The 16,247-nt window shown below is 32.6% G+C and overlaps 2 protein-coding genes across 5 annotated transcripts in view; both read right to left on the minus strand.

The window, feature by feature from the left end:
- Positions 1 to 8,869, minus strand: part of AdamTS-B (ADAM metallopeptidase with thrombospondin type 1 motif B) — a 29,019-nt gene extending 20,150 nt beyond the window's left edge. Inside the window, exons 1-2 of one of the 4 annotated variants that reach the window (XM_081989189.1) lie at positions 8,653 to 8,869; positions 5,239 to 5,443 (exon numbers count right to left, since the gene is read on the minus strand). In XM_081989189.1, the coding sequence (XP_081845315.1) occupies positions 5,239 to 5,335 (97 nt within the window). In that variant the 5' untranslated portion in view covers positions 5,336 to 5,443; positions 8,653 to 8,869. Of the gene's footprint in view, positions 1 to 5,238; positions 5,504 to 8,652 lie in introns of all 4 variants that reach the window. The other 3 variants (XM_081989188.1, XM_081989190.1, XM_081989191.1) reach the window with 3 other exon arrangements.
- LOC145735364 (cytochrome b-c1 complex subunit 8-like) overlaps positions 1 to 16,247 on the minus strand; it is a 205,652-nt gene that overhangs the window by 31,519 nt on the left and 157,886 nt on the right. The gene's annotated exons all lie outside the window — the stretch shown is intronic.

Raw genomic sequence — 16,247 nt, forward strand, 5'->3', positions numbered from 1 at the left:
TTAATTAAACATCAGGAAGCTATACTAACAATAAACACCTGTACAGTGTGCGATGCTAATTTGTATAATCCAATTAAACGACATTATAAAAAAGTGCTACATAATTCAGAAGGATTAAGCTTGTTGCTCCAAATACTTTAATTGTAGGAGGGGCTGGTATTGAAGTTCCTCTTAAATCTGGGCATCAACAGTGTACATGTAGGACAAAGCTGGAGGTAAAATATAAACTAATAAATCTTCGTTTATAATGCGTAATCGCGAAATAGAACGACCGCTACTAATGCAGGCACGCTTAATTAAACAACCTGAAACGTCTCTTTGCTTCGCCGATAATTAAATGTGCATTGCTAATATATTATTAAGCAATTTATCATCGAATTGTATCATAAACACCATCAACTTAAAACAGTGGGTGTTGCCTTTATCGCGTTTAAAAATCTAGATCGCGATTGGTTTATCTGCTCCATCGGGAACCTACGTAGGAAATTGCGTTTCAGATTATGTCTCAGGAAATGACAAATGTTCTTTCAGATTAAAATATACAGTGTAAAGATTTTTTAATTGATGTCATCCGACTGAAATCGTAAAGTTTATTAGCAAACCTCCTTAAAAGCTTTATCTCGCTGAAAGCTCTATAAAAAACATGATGGCCTCTATTACGATTTAAGCAAACTGCTGATAAAATAGCTTTTAAACAGTGTTTATATCTCAAGAGCCAAAAAAATAAAAATTTTTATAGACTTTGGATGGGTTTCCTGTATAACTTCCAATTTAAGAACACTAGGTTTGTTGCTGAAACATAAAGCAAAAAATGGAGGCTGTTATGAATGTTTTGTCTCTATCTTCGATGATATCAGAGACCGGACTGCACCTAAAAAATATGTGCCTTTTATAGATAGGCCGTAAACCAGGACGTCTACGACAAAAGGAAATGATCAAGCGGCACTTTAGCAACTTTTATTTGCTTTATAAAGCTAGTAAAATGCGAATAAAACAATTTTATAGGGAGATTTTTTTCGTGCTTGGGCCTTCGAGCTTAGGCGAACAAAGGTCCTGTTTTATTTATAGTGTTCCCCTAAACTATTACGAGTTTCATAACGAATTTATTAAATACTTGTCTGCGTGAGAAGAATATATTGTTCTATTTTCACAAAAAAAAACTCAAACAGAATTCACTAATATCAAGATAGTAAAAGAAACATTAAAAACCATATTCTCAATAAGCAAATATTCAAATCAGGAACACTGATAACAATAATATCCCAAATCAAATAAGGACCTAATGAGGTAAATACCGGGACTAATTAAATAAAGACATAAAGCTTTTGCTACACTAACACAAACCAATTAAAATAATAATACACAAGCATTAAACAGCCGAGTCGTCAGACAAACACTGGCTTATTGGTAAATTGTGGCAGTTGTTTGGGGTAATTGGGGATTTGAATATTTTAGAAATTTCTAAAATAGACCAGGTGGAATCGGGCTAATGTCTATTATCTTTTCAATTACCTCCCACACTGTTTTAATGCTCTCGAACTGGGTATTTGGTATAGTTGATGGCTTTCGGTTATCATTAAGTGCAGTGTCAATCATTTAGAACATTTTAGTAATTTAGTGTTGGTTGATTAAAACAGTTTTCTGAATTTTCATGATTAGTGAGTTTATTGTATAATTAGTGTGGTAAGTAGGTTGTTACTGCACATGATAACATCAGTAACATATCAATAATTGTAATTCATTCATCAAGTAATGTTGTTTTTCCAAACAGTACCAAACTTATTTCTAGCTTTTTGAGTGGAATTTTGACAGTTATGACAAACAATATTGTGTGTTTCTGAAAATTTAGTCTATTTTTAAATATGACAATCGTCAAAATACTTTCCATAAAGCTGCAAAACCATGACACACTCTTAAAATTCAGTAAAATCAGTACTAAAGGTATTTTATAGCTTTATGAGTAGAATTTTGGCAGTTGTGATATTTGGTCGACAGTTACACAGACACACACACGACAGTTCTGTCCTAAACCTGGAAACTGTCAAATTTAATCCCGTGGAGGTACCAAACAACGAAACATACTTGAAAAGAAACGAAATCAGTGACTTTATACCTTTATCAGTACATTTTTGGCTATTATAACATTTAGTTGTGTGTTTAAGACTTAATTTTAGTCTATTTTTAATTATGACAACCGTCAAAATCCTCTCCATAAAGCTGTAAAACCACAAAATACTCTCAAGTCCAGTATAAGCAGTACCAAACGTCTTTTATAGCTTTATGAGTGGAAACAACAAAATCAGTATGACTCAATTTACTTTGATTTTTGCTGTCAAATTGTCAAATTTTAATTTGTGTGACAACGCGGTGTGTTATTTTCTTACTATAGTCGTGGAAAAAGTATAGTATTCTACACGCATGGCTATAACTCATACTCGATTTACAATACTCGCTTTCGGCTCGTGTCGTCAACTTCATCTTCGTGTGTAATAGCTATTATTACATGCTCGTTGAATAATATACTATTATTAGTGACAATATCACCAACAAAAGTCATTTTAAGCAACACAGTCATAGTACTGAATTAAATCAATTCTACTGATTCCAGCAGCAATTCAAGCATTCAGATTTTGATCAGCTATTCGGACGACAATTTCAAAAATAAGAAAACAGTGTTATAATTAATTTAAAGAGTTGTTCTACTTTTTGAGACAACATTGATGGAGCATCTACGTTTTTGATATAAAAAAAACTGCTGTATCTAGATCTAGTCCAAAATCTGAATTGAAGAAGAAATGTATCGATCGATATTCCAAAACACCAAACAGACTGAGTGGGCTCAGCTCGCTTAAAATCTAATTTATAATGTTTATTACCTTTGACCAAATATGTTTTGATTATTATTACAAACGACCTGACCTTAACACAACTACGTAGCACTAGGTGTTAAAATCCCATTCATTTTAATTCAATTAATGATAATGAAGTTTTTTCTTAACGCATTAAGGAAGAAACGGTTATCAATCAGAGTGGGACCTTCGATCATTATTAATTTGCATTTTGGTGGCATTTTACTAATGGATTGAACGGTATCTAGATTTAGTTGAAATTAGGACTAGCAATTAAAATGAACATATTTTTAGCGTTTCTATGGAAAACTTTCTGTCTGAAATAGAAAACTGATTTGGGCGTTCCAAAGGTGCTAATAATTTTTTAACGATACTAATAACCTGTACCGCGACAGAATCAATATGTAAATTCCATTATCGTATGAAGCACGTGGGCGGTACACAAACACGAGTGGAAAAAAAATCTGATATGGCACTTTAAGTCTTCATTAAGCTTCCTTCGTGTTATCTGGTTGTAAGTATTGCAGACATCTTTGGAACCGTGGGTTGCGCCAACTACTGTGGGCGACCAACACCAATTCACGTCGTTGCTCAAAACTGTTTTGCATTAGAATTAGGTACCAGCTAAGTGAGTACCAGGACTAATCGCTTTAATATATGGTACAGGAAATCCTGTCATCTGGAGCAATTATGATTTACTGTTGAGTTGTTCATTGCTTTAAATGACATTTTTCCCGACAACTCCACTCCAATTCTTCTAGGTGAAGTTAAACTGAAAGATCAACGGGCAGAGGACTGAAATTTTGATCAATCCCGATAGATTTCTGTTACATACGACAGAACTGGAAATGGATATGAATATTTCCGGTCGGTGCAACGAGGAGGGACGACATTTAACAGGTGTAACCGGTAAAAATGTTCTTGTCAAAGAGAATTATACAGTTAGATACGAATTTACGACCTTGCGTACGCCATATAAATTTTAATCAATGATACAAGTCTGTGTCGGATTGTATCTTTATCAAACTTAGTAATTTACGGTCCAGAAATGGGGTTATTAGTTCTAAAGTCTGGGAGAGTAAAAAAAACACTGCATCCATAAAATGGATTATCAACCATTTGACAACACTCTACCAACTGTTTACTGTAGTTAAAATAAGATCATTTGTTTCAACCCACAATATAAAGTGACAAAGTGAATAAATGTTGATTTATAATTTCTATAAGTAAAAGTGACGACAAAATTGATTTGTACCAGGTACTTAAGGAAAAGTGTTGACAGAATAACTGCTGTTTCCTGTAACTTCTTGTTTCTTTACTCATTTTAACATTCTGAAGATAATCAAATGTCATTTATTCTGTTTTATCTTATCTACTTTTTTTTAGTGTTAGGCAATTACTTTTTGTTACTTTTAAACAGTTTAAAATATGATTTTCTATTGCTTGTAATCGTAAGCACACTTTAAGTAGTTGCAAGGAACGTTCCAAATCTACTCAAAAAGTGTCACGTAACTTTAAAAATATCAGTCTAAACGTAAAAACTGTCAGGTGACGTTAAGGATGATAATTTAACCTTAGTCACGTGATTAAGTGTTTAAAACTCTCAAATACGATTTCGTCATTTAAAACAGTAATTTTCACTGTAATAACATGTAAAATCACAGATGTACTTTTTGCACTTGTTGCATAACTGTTTTAATATGCCGTCGGCTGCTTTTAGTACTACCAGAACCCCCCTAAATCCGGCACTATGTTGAAGACATCTTGTAAAAAGTAATGCTGTTTAAACTTTGATTAGCTCTGTCTGGGCAATTGTAGTAAATTACAAGCATTTCTAAAACACTTTTTCACTTTACAGTGTTAATAGACATAGAATGTGCAAAAAAATGATATGGTTGCCTCTTTTCAGTCTGTAACTTGATGCTCTGATGAGAACAATTTTGATGTTACCTCTATGGTATTCAGAGTCGTCGATTCAAAAGTATCAAAATTTAGAAAAATACTCTATTTCTGATATTTTATGAACTTAATATTTTAGTATACTGGGATCTTAAGGTACAATATGGAAAAGTCCAAGATGATTTAAAATAGCAATGCAAAAGTCTGACGTTACTTAATTGACTACACAGATAAATCCAACTGCATTTATCCAGGCATTTTAATTCAATCAGCTTCCAATATATTTTGCATGTGACATTGATAACTAATAATATGTTTGATTAGTTAATTCAAATCCAATCAATCAAACAAGCCAGATTAAAGAATATAATACGTATGAATATCATCATTCACAGTATTGAAAAACTGATAAACCAGTAGTCTGCTTACTGATAACCAAAAGTGTAGATCTAACTTATACCTACTTCAGACAAATAATATAGTGACTTACCTTTGTATCTGGGCTGATCTACAATCAATCCCGCACACAGCGTCCATGTTAACACCCACAATGGCACTGCTTGGGGCCCCATAATGGAGGGGCCCATAGATTTCTCAGCTCTCAAGTTTAGAAGCAAAATACGTGTTCAAAAACTTCTTTCGGTACACTGGAGATAACTACTTTAAATCGCGCGTGTAAAACCACTTTGTTTTGTCTAAAAGTTATATATTTACTTTAAAAAAAAGGGGTTTTGAATGGGATATGTTCGCACATTCTTGAATTATCAATTTTTAAACAAAAGTTACTCATCGTCTTCGTGGTGTAACCGGCAACTTTTGACGTGTTTTTCAGCAAATTGCTTATGATGAGGTGGCGTGAATTTAATAATCAAAATGAGCTAATTTCAGATAATTTCCTATGTCGTGACATGTAGTAATTGAAACCTCTTCCCGACTGCAACATCAAACTAGGACTGGCTCGTAAGTAAATCGTCAAGTTTTCAACGCACTGAACCTCCACATAATTATGTTTATGCACTGATTATATACTTCAAAAAAAATTAATATATCAATAAAAACCACACTTTTAGACTGCAGTAATAAATGTTGAGCCATTTCATATCCGAAACAGCCTTAAGATGAGTCTGGCGTCTGTCGGTTAAGAGTTTTTGCAACCATGGCGTCAAATCCTTTATAAATTCTATGTCTGAGAATAGAAAAAGTCAAAAAAACACGTAAGTTTTCAGCTTTTTCAACAGTTTTTAGGGATCTTAAGTTGCTGAATGAAAGTTGAACTTCAAAACTAAATCAAGTGTAGTACGTAATGTGTACAATATTTGAAAGATCAATGTGTTTCATTCTATTCTCCTAAACTTTTAATAACATCCATCATTATCATATTATGTAGTAAAGATTGGCCTAAAAAAAATTATATTGATTAATAATTACACAATTTATTTTCATGGCTAAAGTCTAAAATTTAGTGTCGTTTGATGGAATCGTAGAGAACCACTAATTCAAGATTTTCACATGATGCAAGAGAAATTAGAGTAGCACACTAAACAGTTTTGTTTGAAATTTCTTGTATCACCACTAAACATTGTACATAATCTGCTATTTTTCACTCCTTAAACTCAAAGATTCCTAATCTAACAAATTCAGCGTCCAATGTGGTCCCAACAGACGTAGAATGGCTCAAAAGTAACAATTATGCAGACTAGAACAACAGCGGAATCGCTCTTTGCTGGTTTTGAGACAAAAGAATACAATTTGGCACAGATTGACCACCAACAAGCCAAATTCAGCGTCCAATCTGGTCCCAACAGACGTAGAATGGCTCAAAAGTAACGATTATGCAGACTAGAACAACAGCGGAATGGATCTTTGCTGGTTTTGAGACGAAAGAATACAATTTGGCACAGATTGACCACGAACAAGCTAAATTCAGCGTCCAATGTGGTCCCAACAGACGTAGAATGGCTCAAAAGTAACAATTATGCAGACTAGAACAACACCGGAATTGATCTTTACCGGTTTTGAGTCATTCTACGTCTGTTGAGACTACGTTGGACGCTGAATTTACTTCGTTTGTGGTCAATCTGTACCAAATTGTATTCTTTCGTCTCAAAACCGGCAAAGATCGATTCCGGTGTTGTTCTAGTCTGCATAATTGTTACTTTTGAGCCATTCTACATCTGTTGGGACTACATTAGACGCTGAATTTGTTTCAGTAAATAAGTATACATTGTTCATAATATGCTATTTCTCAAACTTCTTAATCTCAAAGATTCCTAATCTAACAATTGTCGAATTTTCGTCTGAGTAGTCAGTTTGAGTGGCATTTAAATTAATGCAAGAATAATTTTATTGTTAGAATTGTTTCTGATTCTGTATTTTCTTACTTTGTCGTAACATATTTCATTGTAGTGTTTGCTTTTCTTTATGGCGCATATACGAACGTCTGCTCATTTAATCTGTTTGATCAGCATTTATAAATTTTCACTGTTAACATTGTCAGAATATTGCGAGAAATGCGAGGTGAATATGTATTGACTTTTCAATTATTTCACTTAATGGCAGTCGTTCGAAGTATTTCCGATTTTCAACTTAATAAAGTGATCAGTTGCTGAAAAATTGTTACAATTATAATTTCTACTGTTTTGTTTTAAACAAAACACTTTGAATTGAACAATTATACAATGCGAAAACTGTACAAAGTAACAAATTGAACTGTTCGCAATCTGATTTTGTTTAGTTTATAATGTTTCCTAGATGAGTGGCGTGTTGAAATGCTGTTTCATATTGATTACAGTTAATACCCACACTGACGTCTGAAAAATGGGCCTTGTGCTCTAGGGCTGGTCAGTTCAAAGAACGAAACGTTTGAAAACTAATGAACAACAATTTATAAACGAATCAGAAAATAAATCAACAAAATTATCGGTTCTCATTAATTAATTAATAGGCGAACCGTTTTTGCGGCGTTATGCCGCATCGCAATTTATTAAACAATCCCGTCAAATCCACTTTTTGTTTATCCACCACTCATTAATACGAAATGAAATTATTCGTTATAATGCACGTATTAGTTCGCAAATTTTATTCGGGTAAATAACAGATCCCACGTTCCTCACCCTCCATTCTAATTCCGTTATGTTGGGGTGCGTAATATATTAAATAAAAGGAAATGCAAATACAGGTTTGAAATAACTGAATAACTGATTAAAAAAGTCATCAATATGGTGTGGCAGTTAATCGACTTGCATGATTACTTCATTACCCACCAAACTGCTATAAAAACAGTTTAATCCCCATCTCAGCTTATATTTTTAATTTAACTAATAATACTAATCAAGTATAGGAAGTCTGATCATCTTAAATGTTGTTTTGCAGATTTTGATTGAAACAAAAAAAAGTTGTATCTTGAATCAAAACTTAATATTTTCATAGTTTTGTACATTTAGTTTGTATTAGTTATGGTATAAAGTCTTAAAAGTTCCTGCGAATATTACCGGTCAATAAAGTAAAGTAGGATTCATTGTCCAACTTTTCCTTACAATTAATTAGCAAACTTTTGTAATTGTGAAAATATGTTCGTAATTTCTGGATTAAAATTAAAACTACTACAATCCATCTTACGCCTTTGACGTTAAACGAAAAACCTTTAGAACCATTGGAGCAATATTAAATTATATTTCTTTATTAACCTTGATATAAATTGCTAAAAAAATGAAATTTGAACATAAACAATGTTCCAAAATTGACTATTTGTAGTTATATCAAAATTTCAGTATTCAGTAATAATAATAGTCGATTACTGTCATTCTTGTAGACTTACTGTATTTACTGTTTTGCTAATTAAGTTTTAAAAAAATTATTTAGTTAAAAAGTAACACCACGAAGACAATAGTTAATTCAAGTTTACCTTGTTAAACATAATTCCATTCAAAACATAAGTATAGTATTGAAGCACTCACTACTCACTTAAAATATCACTCCCGTCACAAATAGGGACGAAACGTATTGCACCTGCACAGAACCGATTAAATCGATTGTTTATTCGATTACTATTTGTTGTCTTGTGAAAAGATACCTGCAAGACTGGCTCCACTTATGAAAGAGATAGTGTATATGGTGCTTGTGTGGTTCGGCCACTACGAGGGAATCTTTGCACACCCACTATAAGCTTTGGTTACGTTAGTTTCGTTTAATTACGATCGGATGATGATTCGGTTTGAGTTACGACTTGTTTTCTTGGGAAACCTGGTAATGGAAAATTATTTGTTTGCCCTGGTTCAAGCATGTAAAACGGTTCGAATTACTTGTCAACTAACTTTTTGATCTCATAAACGTCACACTAAAAGTTGTTTGCTTTTTCTAGGTTTAACAAAAGAAGAAGAATTCTCTAAAATTGCCTTGATAAAGCTTATTCTGCTGACGAAGATGTGCAAAAGTCAATATCAAGCATTACAACTAAAAATTAGTTGTTTTAAGTAAAAGTTTCTGAACGTTATAACTTACTAATACCAAACTTTACTTCTCTGCCTGTTAATATATTTTCTATATCTGCTTCTTCTTCATTTTCTTTTGATGAGTTTATTTCTAGTATTACACACTTGCTGAATGGATTAAAATTTTTCTTCAATTTGCATTGATTTCTCTGTGTGTTGAATACCAAGGAATTTTTAAAACAATTTTTTTTTAAGTTACAAACTTACAATGCACTATTTATGAGCATCTAGCTAACATAGGATATGGATACCTAAGGAAACCGCAAATACAAACTGGTCTGAAAGATGAAACTTTTAAGCATGTTGTTGTTGACACTGTTACAACATGCAACAAGTTTTAAGACATTTCCTTACCAATTTTTATTTTTAATTACGTAGAAAATTTTCCAATTTTAAAGTTGCATAACCAGAAGAATGAGAATGTTCAGTGAATTCAGTTGGTTTTACTGATTTTATTTTAGTTCAAATTTGCTTTATGCCTGTTTCTTTTTAACGTGTGATTATGATGAGTATGTTAATTAATTAATGTTAATTAACTTTACCTCCCAAAATCGATTTTTGCAGCATTATTTATTACTTCTTACTGGCTGTCTCCCTTTTGTTACAGTAACGCAAATTATTCTAATTTAGATTGTTTCATAGTTTTCCAGTATTCTGGGAAATCTCAGGGAATCATATTAATTTCATTTTTCTGTATGTTTATTACTCATTAATTTTGAATACACCCATTACCTGAGTAAAGAGTCATTACTCACTGCTATTACCCCCTCGTTTAGTTCCCGCGGACCTCTCCAACATATAGCAAAAATCAAAGTAAAATAAAGTGATGTAACAGTTAATAGAAACATCAATGTTTTGAATGTAACGTTTGTGATCGTTTGCTTTTTCATTTGTCAAATTTAAAATATTTTTCTTCGTTTGGAGAGTAGTAGTGTTACTAAAAGTTTTGAGAAGACTTGGAACCATTCTAGAAGGTTTCAAGTCAATGCTAAAATGGTATAGAAGGTTTGAGCATGCTTTGAAACGTTCTGGCAGGTTTCAGAAAGTTCTAAATGGCCCTGAACGTTTCTAGAAAAATGTAGAACTGTCTTGGTGGGTTCTAGAAGGTCCTACAAAACTCTAGAAAGTTTTAGCATGTTCTGGAAAGTTTTGGAAACTTCTAGACAGTTTTATAAAACCTAAAAGTTTCTAGAAGACTTTTTAAACGTTCCACGAAGTTTTAGAAAGTCCTAGTCAATGCTAAAATGGCCTAGAAAGTTTGAGAATGCTTTGTAACGTTATTCTAGAACGTTCTGAAACGTTTTAGTAATTTCTACAAAGCTCTAGAACGCTAACATTCTGGGAATGTCTTGAGAATTTGGGGTTTGCATATTGTCTGTGTAAGAAAATTTTACAGAAAAGTAAAAATGTGAGAGTTCTTGGAAGATATGACAAACTCAAAACATTAGAAGAAGCTTTCTGAAGGTAGCGTTGCAATTTGTGTAAACCACTAATACTTGGAGAAAATAAAAATAATTCTAGAATAAAACCTTCTGAGGATGATTTACGTCCAGGTAGGCAAGACATTTTGACTGTCAAACTTTATAGAATTAATTGAGTAAAAGTCGTAAAATCACTTTAAAGAAAGTGCTAAAAACTTGTAATGTACAATGTTTTTGAAGCTGTCTAGAAGAATGGAGAAACTTAGAACATATATCAAACCTTTTGAAGATAACTTTGTAGTAACTAGGAAATACAAAAATTTAACAAAACTATGGAGAAAAGATGCAGAAAATGATCAATTTGCAAAACGAAGAACACTTGAAGTACAACAACAACAACAAAATCTCTTTAAAAGAAAGTTAAAAAGACAGAAAGAGCATTAAAATATGCTATCAAACTGCTGCAGGTGTAAATGAAACGTATAAATGCTACTGAAGAAATACGAAGATTACAGGAAGAATTGGGATACTAGAATATGCATTGAAATGTTTTTGAAATCATGACAAGAATAAATGATACATTTTCAGGATTTGTGATTTTTGTTTCCTTAAATTTAATATTTACTTACACTTTACTAAAAATTTGCCTAAAATGACTCATACGACTATAATATCAAAATGATGCAAATTAAACTGACTGTTTTTTAAAAGTGAATCATCGAAAGCCTGGTTTGTTAGTTGGGAATCTGGTATTTTCAAAGCTAGTGCATACAAAGTGGTACAATGCCAATCAAAGGGTGTATTTGATCAAAAAAAGTTACGTGGGTTTGGCAAACGGTTAACAAATTGACTATCGACTGTTTGCTGTCAGAAAGGAATGCCGTTCTGCAATTATACACGGAATTAGTGCTGTGTGGGTTTCATTAAAGGTTCTCTGATGTGCATTTCTCCCGAAACTGATCACATACCAATTTAAAGTTTCCTAATTCCAGGTCACAGTACGTACACACGTGGAAACGCCCAAAATAATATTACCCTTAAACTACAAGGAAACTGTGTTATTATTAAAGTTGACGAACAATCGCCTGTAAGCCTTAGCTAGTTTCGATGCGAAACAATAGCACCTAAGCTAGAATATCTATCAGTCACCAGATATTCCCTACTAGATCAGCGATAATGATAATTTTGATCCTGAATTAGGTTACTGCCGTCACTTTGGATGCGCCATTGTTTTCCATCGAAAGCGTTTATAATGCCTCCCGTTCCTGAATGGCAGCCATTAGCCAGATTATACACCGACAAACTTTACATGTCAGGGTCGTAAACTTCCACGATGCCTGCGTTCTGTACAAAAATCTTTTATTATCCGAGTAATGAAAGTCTCAAACTCAAAAAGAATAATTTTTTTGGTATATATAACGTTGAAATGTAAGTTCAAAATGAAAACGCCATGCCAGTGAAAAAAGAAAATGACTGATGATTGATTGAGAAGATACTGAGAAGAAGATAGAAGTTTTGATTGCTGATGAGGGCCTTGTAGGCCAAAATCGGTTTACTAGAGGATTTTCCGAAGAAGGCAAATTTGTAATTTAGATAATTAAGTTAAAATGCAAGTAGTGTCGTTATTCTTAATCACTATATTAAATGCTAAATACATCCCAGGAAAACAGTTAAGATCACAAAATCATCATCAAGTCTAATCACTAGAATAAACATCATTATTCCAAAACTAACTAGTTAGTAAGTATAAGTTAAAGAGAGTCTGAAATTTGCATTATTAAATTTCAATACTTCAAACCTTAAAGGTAACACAATTAGGTTCTTGTACCCTTTTTTGCTGGTATAAACAAATTTAAAGTTTATAACCCTTATCAAGATGACATCCCTATACAGCAAAGCTAATAATATCGAAGTAAATTTGATCTCATTTCAACAGAAATTTCGTGTACCTACATAGTTTCTCGAAATATGCTCAAGATTGCCTTGAAGGCTTATAAAGTTTGTTAACTTGTTTAAAGTTACAAGAACTTTCCGTTCCAAATGATATAGATCCAAGCAGATTTTTGTGTAACAAGTTAAATACAGTTGGTGTACAGGATGAACAGATGTTTTACTCAATTACTATGTTAGTTTTGATCAGCCTGTACAAGTCAAATAAGTGAGAAATAACCAATAACAAATATTTAGTGATGGGTAAATTACTGGTAAAGTAAATATTTTAGTGGTAGTTAGTAAATTACTGGTAAATTACAAATACTGTTCTTCTGCCAGTACTTTGGTTACTTAGAGATTTGAGTTTCTGCCAATATCCCTTGTGATACAGAGTGTTAAGGTGTTTTTTTATTTCTATTACTTTGACACCCTGTATCACAAAATGACAGCGTTTGACGACATATTTTTGTATGACAAACTTGTCTTAAAATATAGGTTTGCATGTGATAATCCTTATGTTCTTTCAAAGAAAAATTCAACATTTTTTAAGTCACATGACAATACTGCCATTTTAGATCTTTTAGATCACGTGACACTCTTTTAAACTGCAACTGTCATTTCGGACTTTTTCGAGTTACTTGACAATTCTTGAAATTCCAACTGCCATTTTTAGACTTAGGTCAAGTGACAATTGTTCAAATTTCAACTGTCCTTTTGATTAGATTAGCTTTAAGACATTTTTAAGTCACGTGACAGTTTTTCGAGTTGTAAAAGCCATTTTCGACAATTTTTAGTCACGTTAAAGTTTATAGTCATTATAAATGCCAACTGGTATTTTTAGATTTAGGTCACGTGGGAATTGTTCAAATTTTTATCTGGTATTCTAGTAATTTTCAAGTCACGTGACCGTTTTTCAATTTGTAACAGCCATATTAGTAGGCAGTAGTATTAACTGACTTACTCTGTATACTAGGTTAGTTATAGTGAAAAACAAGACACATATTGCAACATCTATTTTGCCCATAACCTAAGAAATTTCTGGTTTTAGGGTCCCTCCAAGTGATTTTGGAAATGTAACTTCACTTTACCACAATTTAAGTCTAATAAATTCTGATCTCACCAGAAAGTCATTAAGTAGTAATTTTCATTTAAATTGATTGTTTTTCAAAGTTTTGACATTAAAAATTGACTAGAGTGACTGCACATTGTCCAGTAAGTCAATTTTCCATTAAATTTGACTGTTTTTCAACGTTTTGACCTTAAAAATTGATGAGAATGACTGCAAATGGTCCAGTAAGTTCATTTTCAACGTTTTGACATTGAAAATTGACTAGGATGACTGCACATGATCCAGTGAGTCAATATTCATTGAGTTTGACTGTTTTGCAACGTTTTGGCCTTGAAAATTGACTAGAATGACTACAAATAATCCAGTAAGTCAATTTTCATAAAATTTGACTCTTTAACGTTTTGACATTGAAAATGGGCTGCACACGATCTAGTGAGTCAATTTTCATTAAATTTGACTATTTTTCAACGTTTTGACATTGAAAATTGACTTGAATAACTGCACATAGACCAATAAGTCAATTTTCATAAAAGTTTACTGTTTTTCAACGTTTTGACCTTGAAAATTGACTGGAGTAATTGCACATAGTCCAGAAAGTTAATTTTCCATTAAATTTGACTTTTTTTCAACGTTTGGACATTAAAAATTGGCTGCACATGATCCAGTGAGTCAATTCTCATTGAGTTTTACTGTTTTTCTACGTTTTGACTTTAAAAATTGATTAGAAGGACTACAAATGATCCAGTAAGTCAATTTTCATAAAATTTGACTGTTTTTAACGTTTTGACATTGAAAATTCGCTGCACATGATCCAGTGAGTCATCTTTTATTGAGTTTGACTGTTTTTCAACGTTTTTGGCCGTGAAAATTGACAAGAATGACTGCAAATGGTCCAGTAAGTGTATTTTTATGAAATTTGACAGTTTTTCAAAGTTTTTGATATTGAAAATTTACTTGAATTACTGCACGTAGTTCAGAAGTTCATTTTAATAAAATTTGACTGTTCTGCAACGTTTTAATGCAAAATTTTTAGATCGAGTTACCAGGGTAGCAAAATAATAATAATAATTTATTTAAGACAAATTCTTTCACCGAATAAATTTATTCTTAGGATAATTTTCATAGAAGTTAGTCTTGGGATTAACTTATTTCGAAGTGAAAGTACTAACCCTCAGTTACCTGCCAAATTTTTCCCACCGTTTTTTTCCCTGATTTTACCAAATTTTGTAGTGTTTTTCAAGTTATGGGATAAGAAATTTAATGAGAATTTCAAAAAATGTGTTTAAAACAGTCATTTTCTCACTCCAAGTGGCTTTGACAAGCAATTTTGTCTCAACTGTGCTCAAAAGTTGCAAAAATCATTTAGAAAGTTTTTCTTTAAGTATTCGATACAAAACGTGTTTCTGAGATTAATGACAGTAATTTTGACAGTGATCACGTGACTGCTTAGCTGAATTATACTCTGAAAACCACGTGATATCTTTCATTAATGTCAAAACAGTTGGTACCAAATATGTTTATAGAAGTTTATCAGTTGTCTGTCAAATACATTCACTACATGGAAGCAATATGTTTTAATTTTAACAATTTTATGGCGTAAAATGACAGACTTTTAATTGAAATTTAACTGTTTGATGTTATTTAGGTCAATATAAAATATAAGAGACCTGAACTTCCAAACTAAGAACCTATACCCAGCAATTTTCAATTACACGGACGAGCAGATTCTCAGTAAGTGAGAGAATAAACGAGCAATTATTGGCTGTTTTGTCTTGCTATCTACATCAGGAGAATCTCGACGGGTTATTGTTACCAGTAAACGTTGCTCGCTTAGATTGTTAAGGATGCTAATTATAATGGGACACGGGAATAGCCAGGTTTAATGAGGTTTGCATTGATCAGATGCAGTTAGCTGGGCGATTCAGAGGGGTCATAAATCGACAACTGCCTAAAAACATTAACAAACGCCTTGGTAAAACGGCTCTAATATATCAGGATGTCGGCAGGAAGTAAAAAATAAATCACGATTAATTATGAGCGTGTCGTTGGCGAACATATCCCTTAACTCCATCATGACATTGACTATATGGGAGGAATTGAATTCTGGCGAAATTTACGAGCCGACTATCGGAAATATTAAACAAGCTTAACGCTCTCGTTACTTAAAACCCACACCCAGATTTCTTCGTGTGTGTCTTATTAAAATCGGCCAATACTTCGATAAATAATTGAATTGAAAGTCTTTTTCTTGGTACCGAGAAAGCTCATCTCGCCAAACGCATCGAATCAATCACAAAGATTTTAATTGGGTTAATTCACGTGTGATTAGCCGATATAAATCGTTGTTTCTATTAAGCGAGATTCATTGAATAATTAGACCTCCTGAGTAGATAAGAAATTCGCTTCAATGAAATAAAATTTTATCGCTGCAGCCAAGTTTTATTGAGGCAGTTTTGTCACTAATTGATTTTCCTTGTTGCTATCAGTGTCTAATAACCAACAACTGAAATTTATCTCTTATTTTTTTCGTAAATGTATTGAATCTATTGCTGGCATCTAAATAGAACTAGTATAATAAATCTGTAGG

This window comes from Ips typographus, linkage group LG11 (assembly GCF_016097725.1).
Source record: "Ips typographus isolate SLU linkage group LG11, UJ_Ityp_2.0, whole genome shotgun sequence".
In the NCBI taxonomy this organism is placed as follows: Eukaryota; Metazoa; Arthropoda; class Insecta; order Coleoptera; family Curculionidae; genus Ips; species Ips typographus.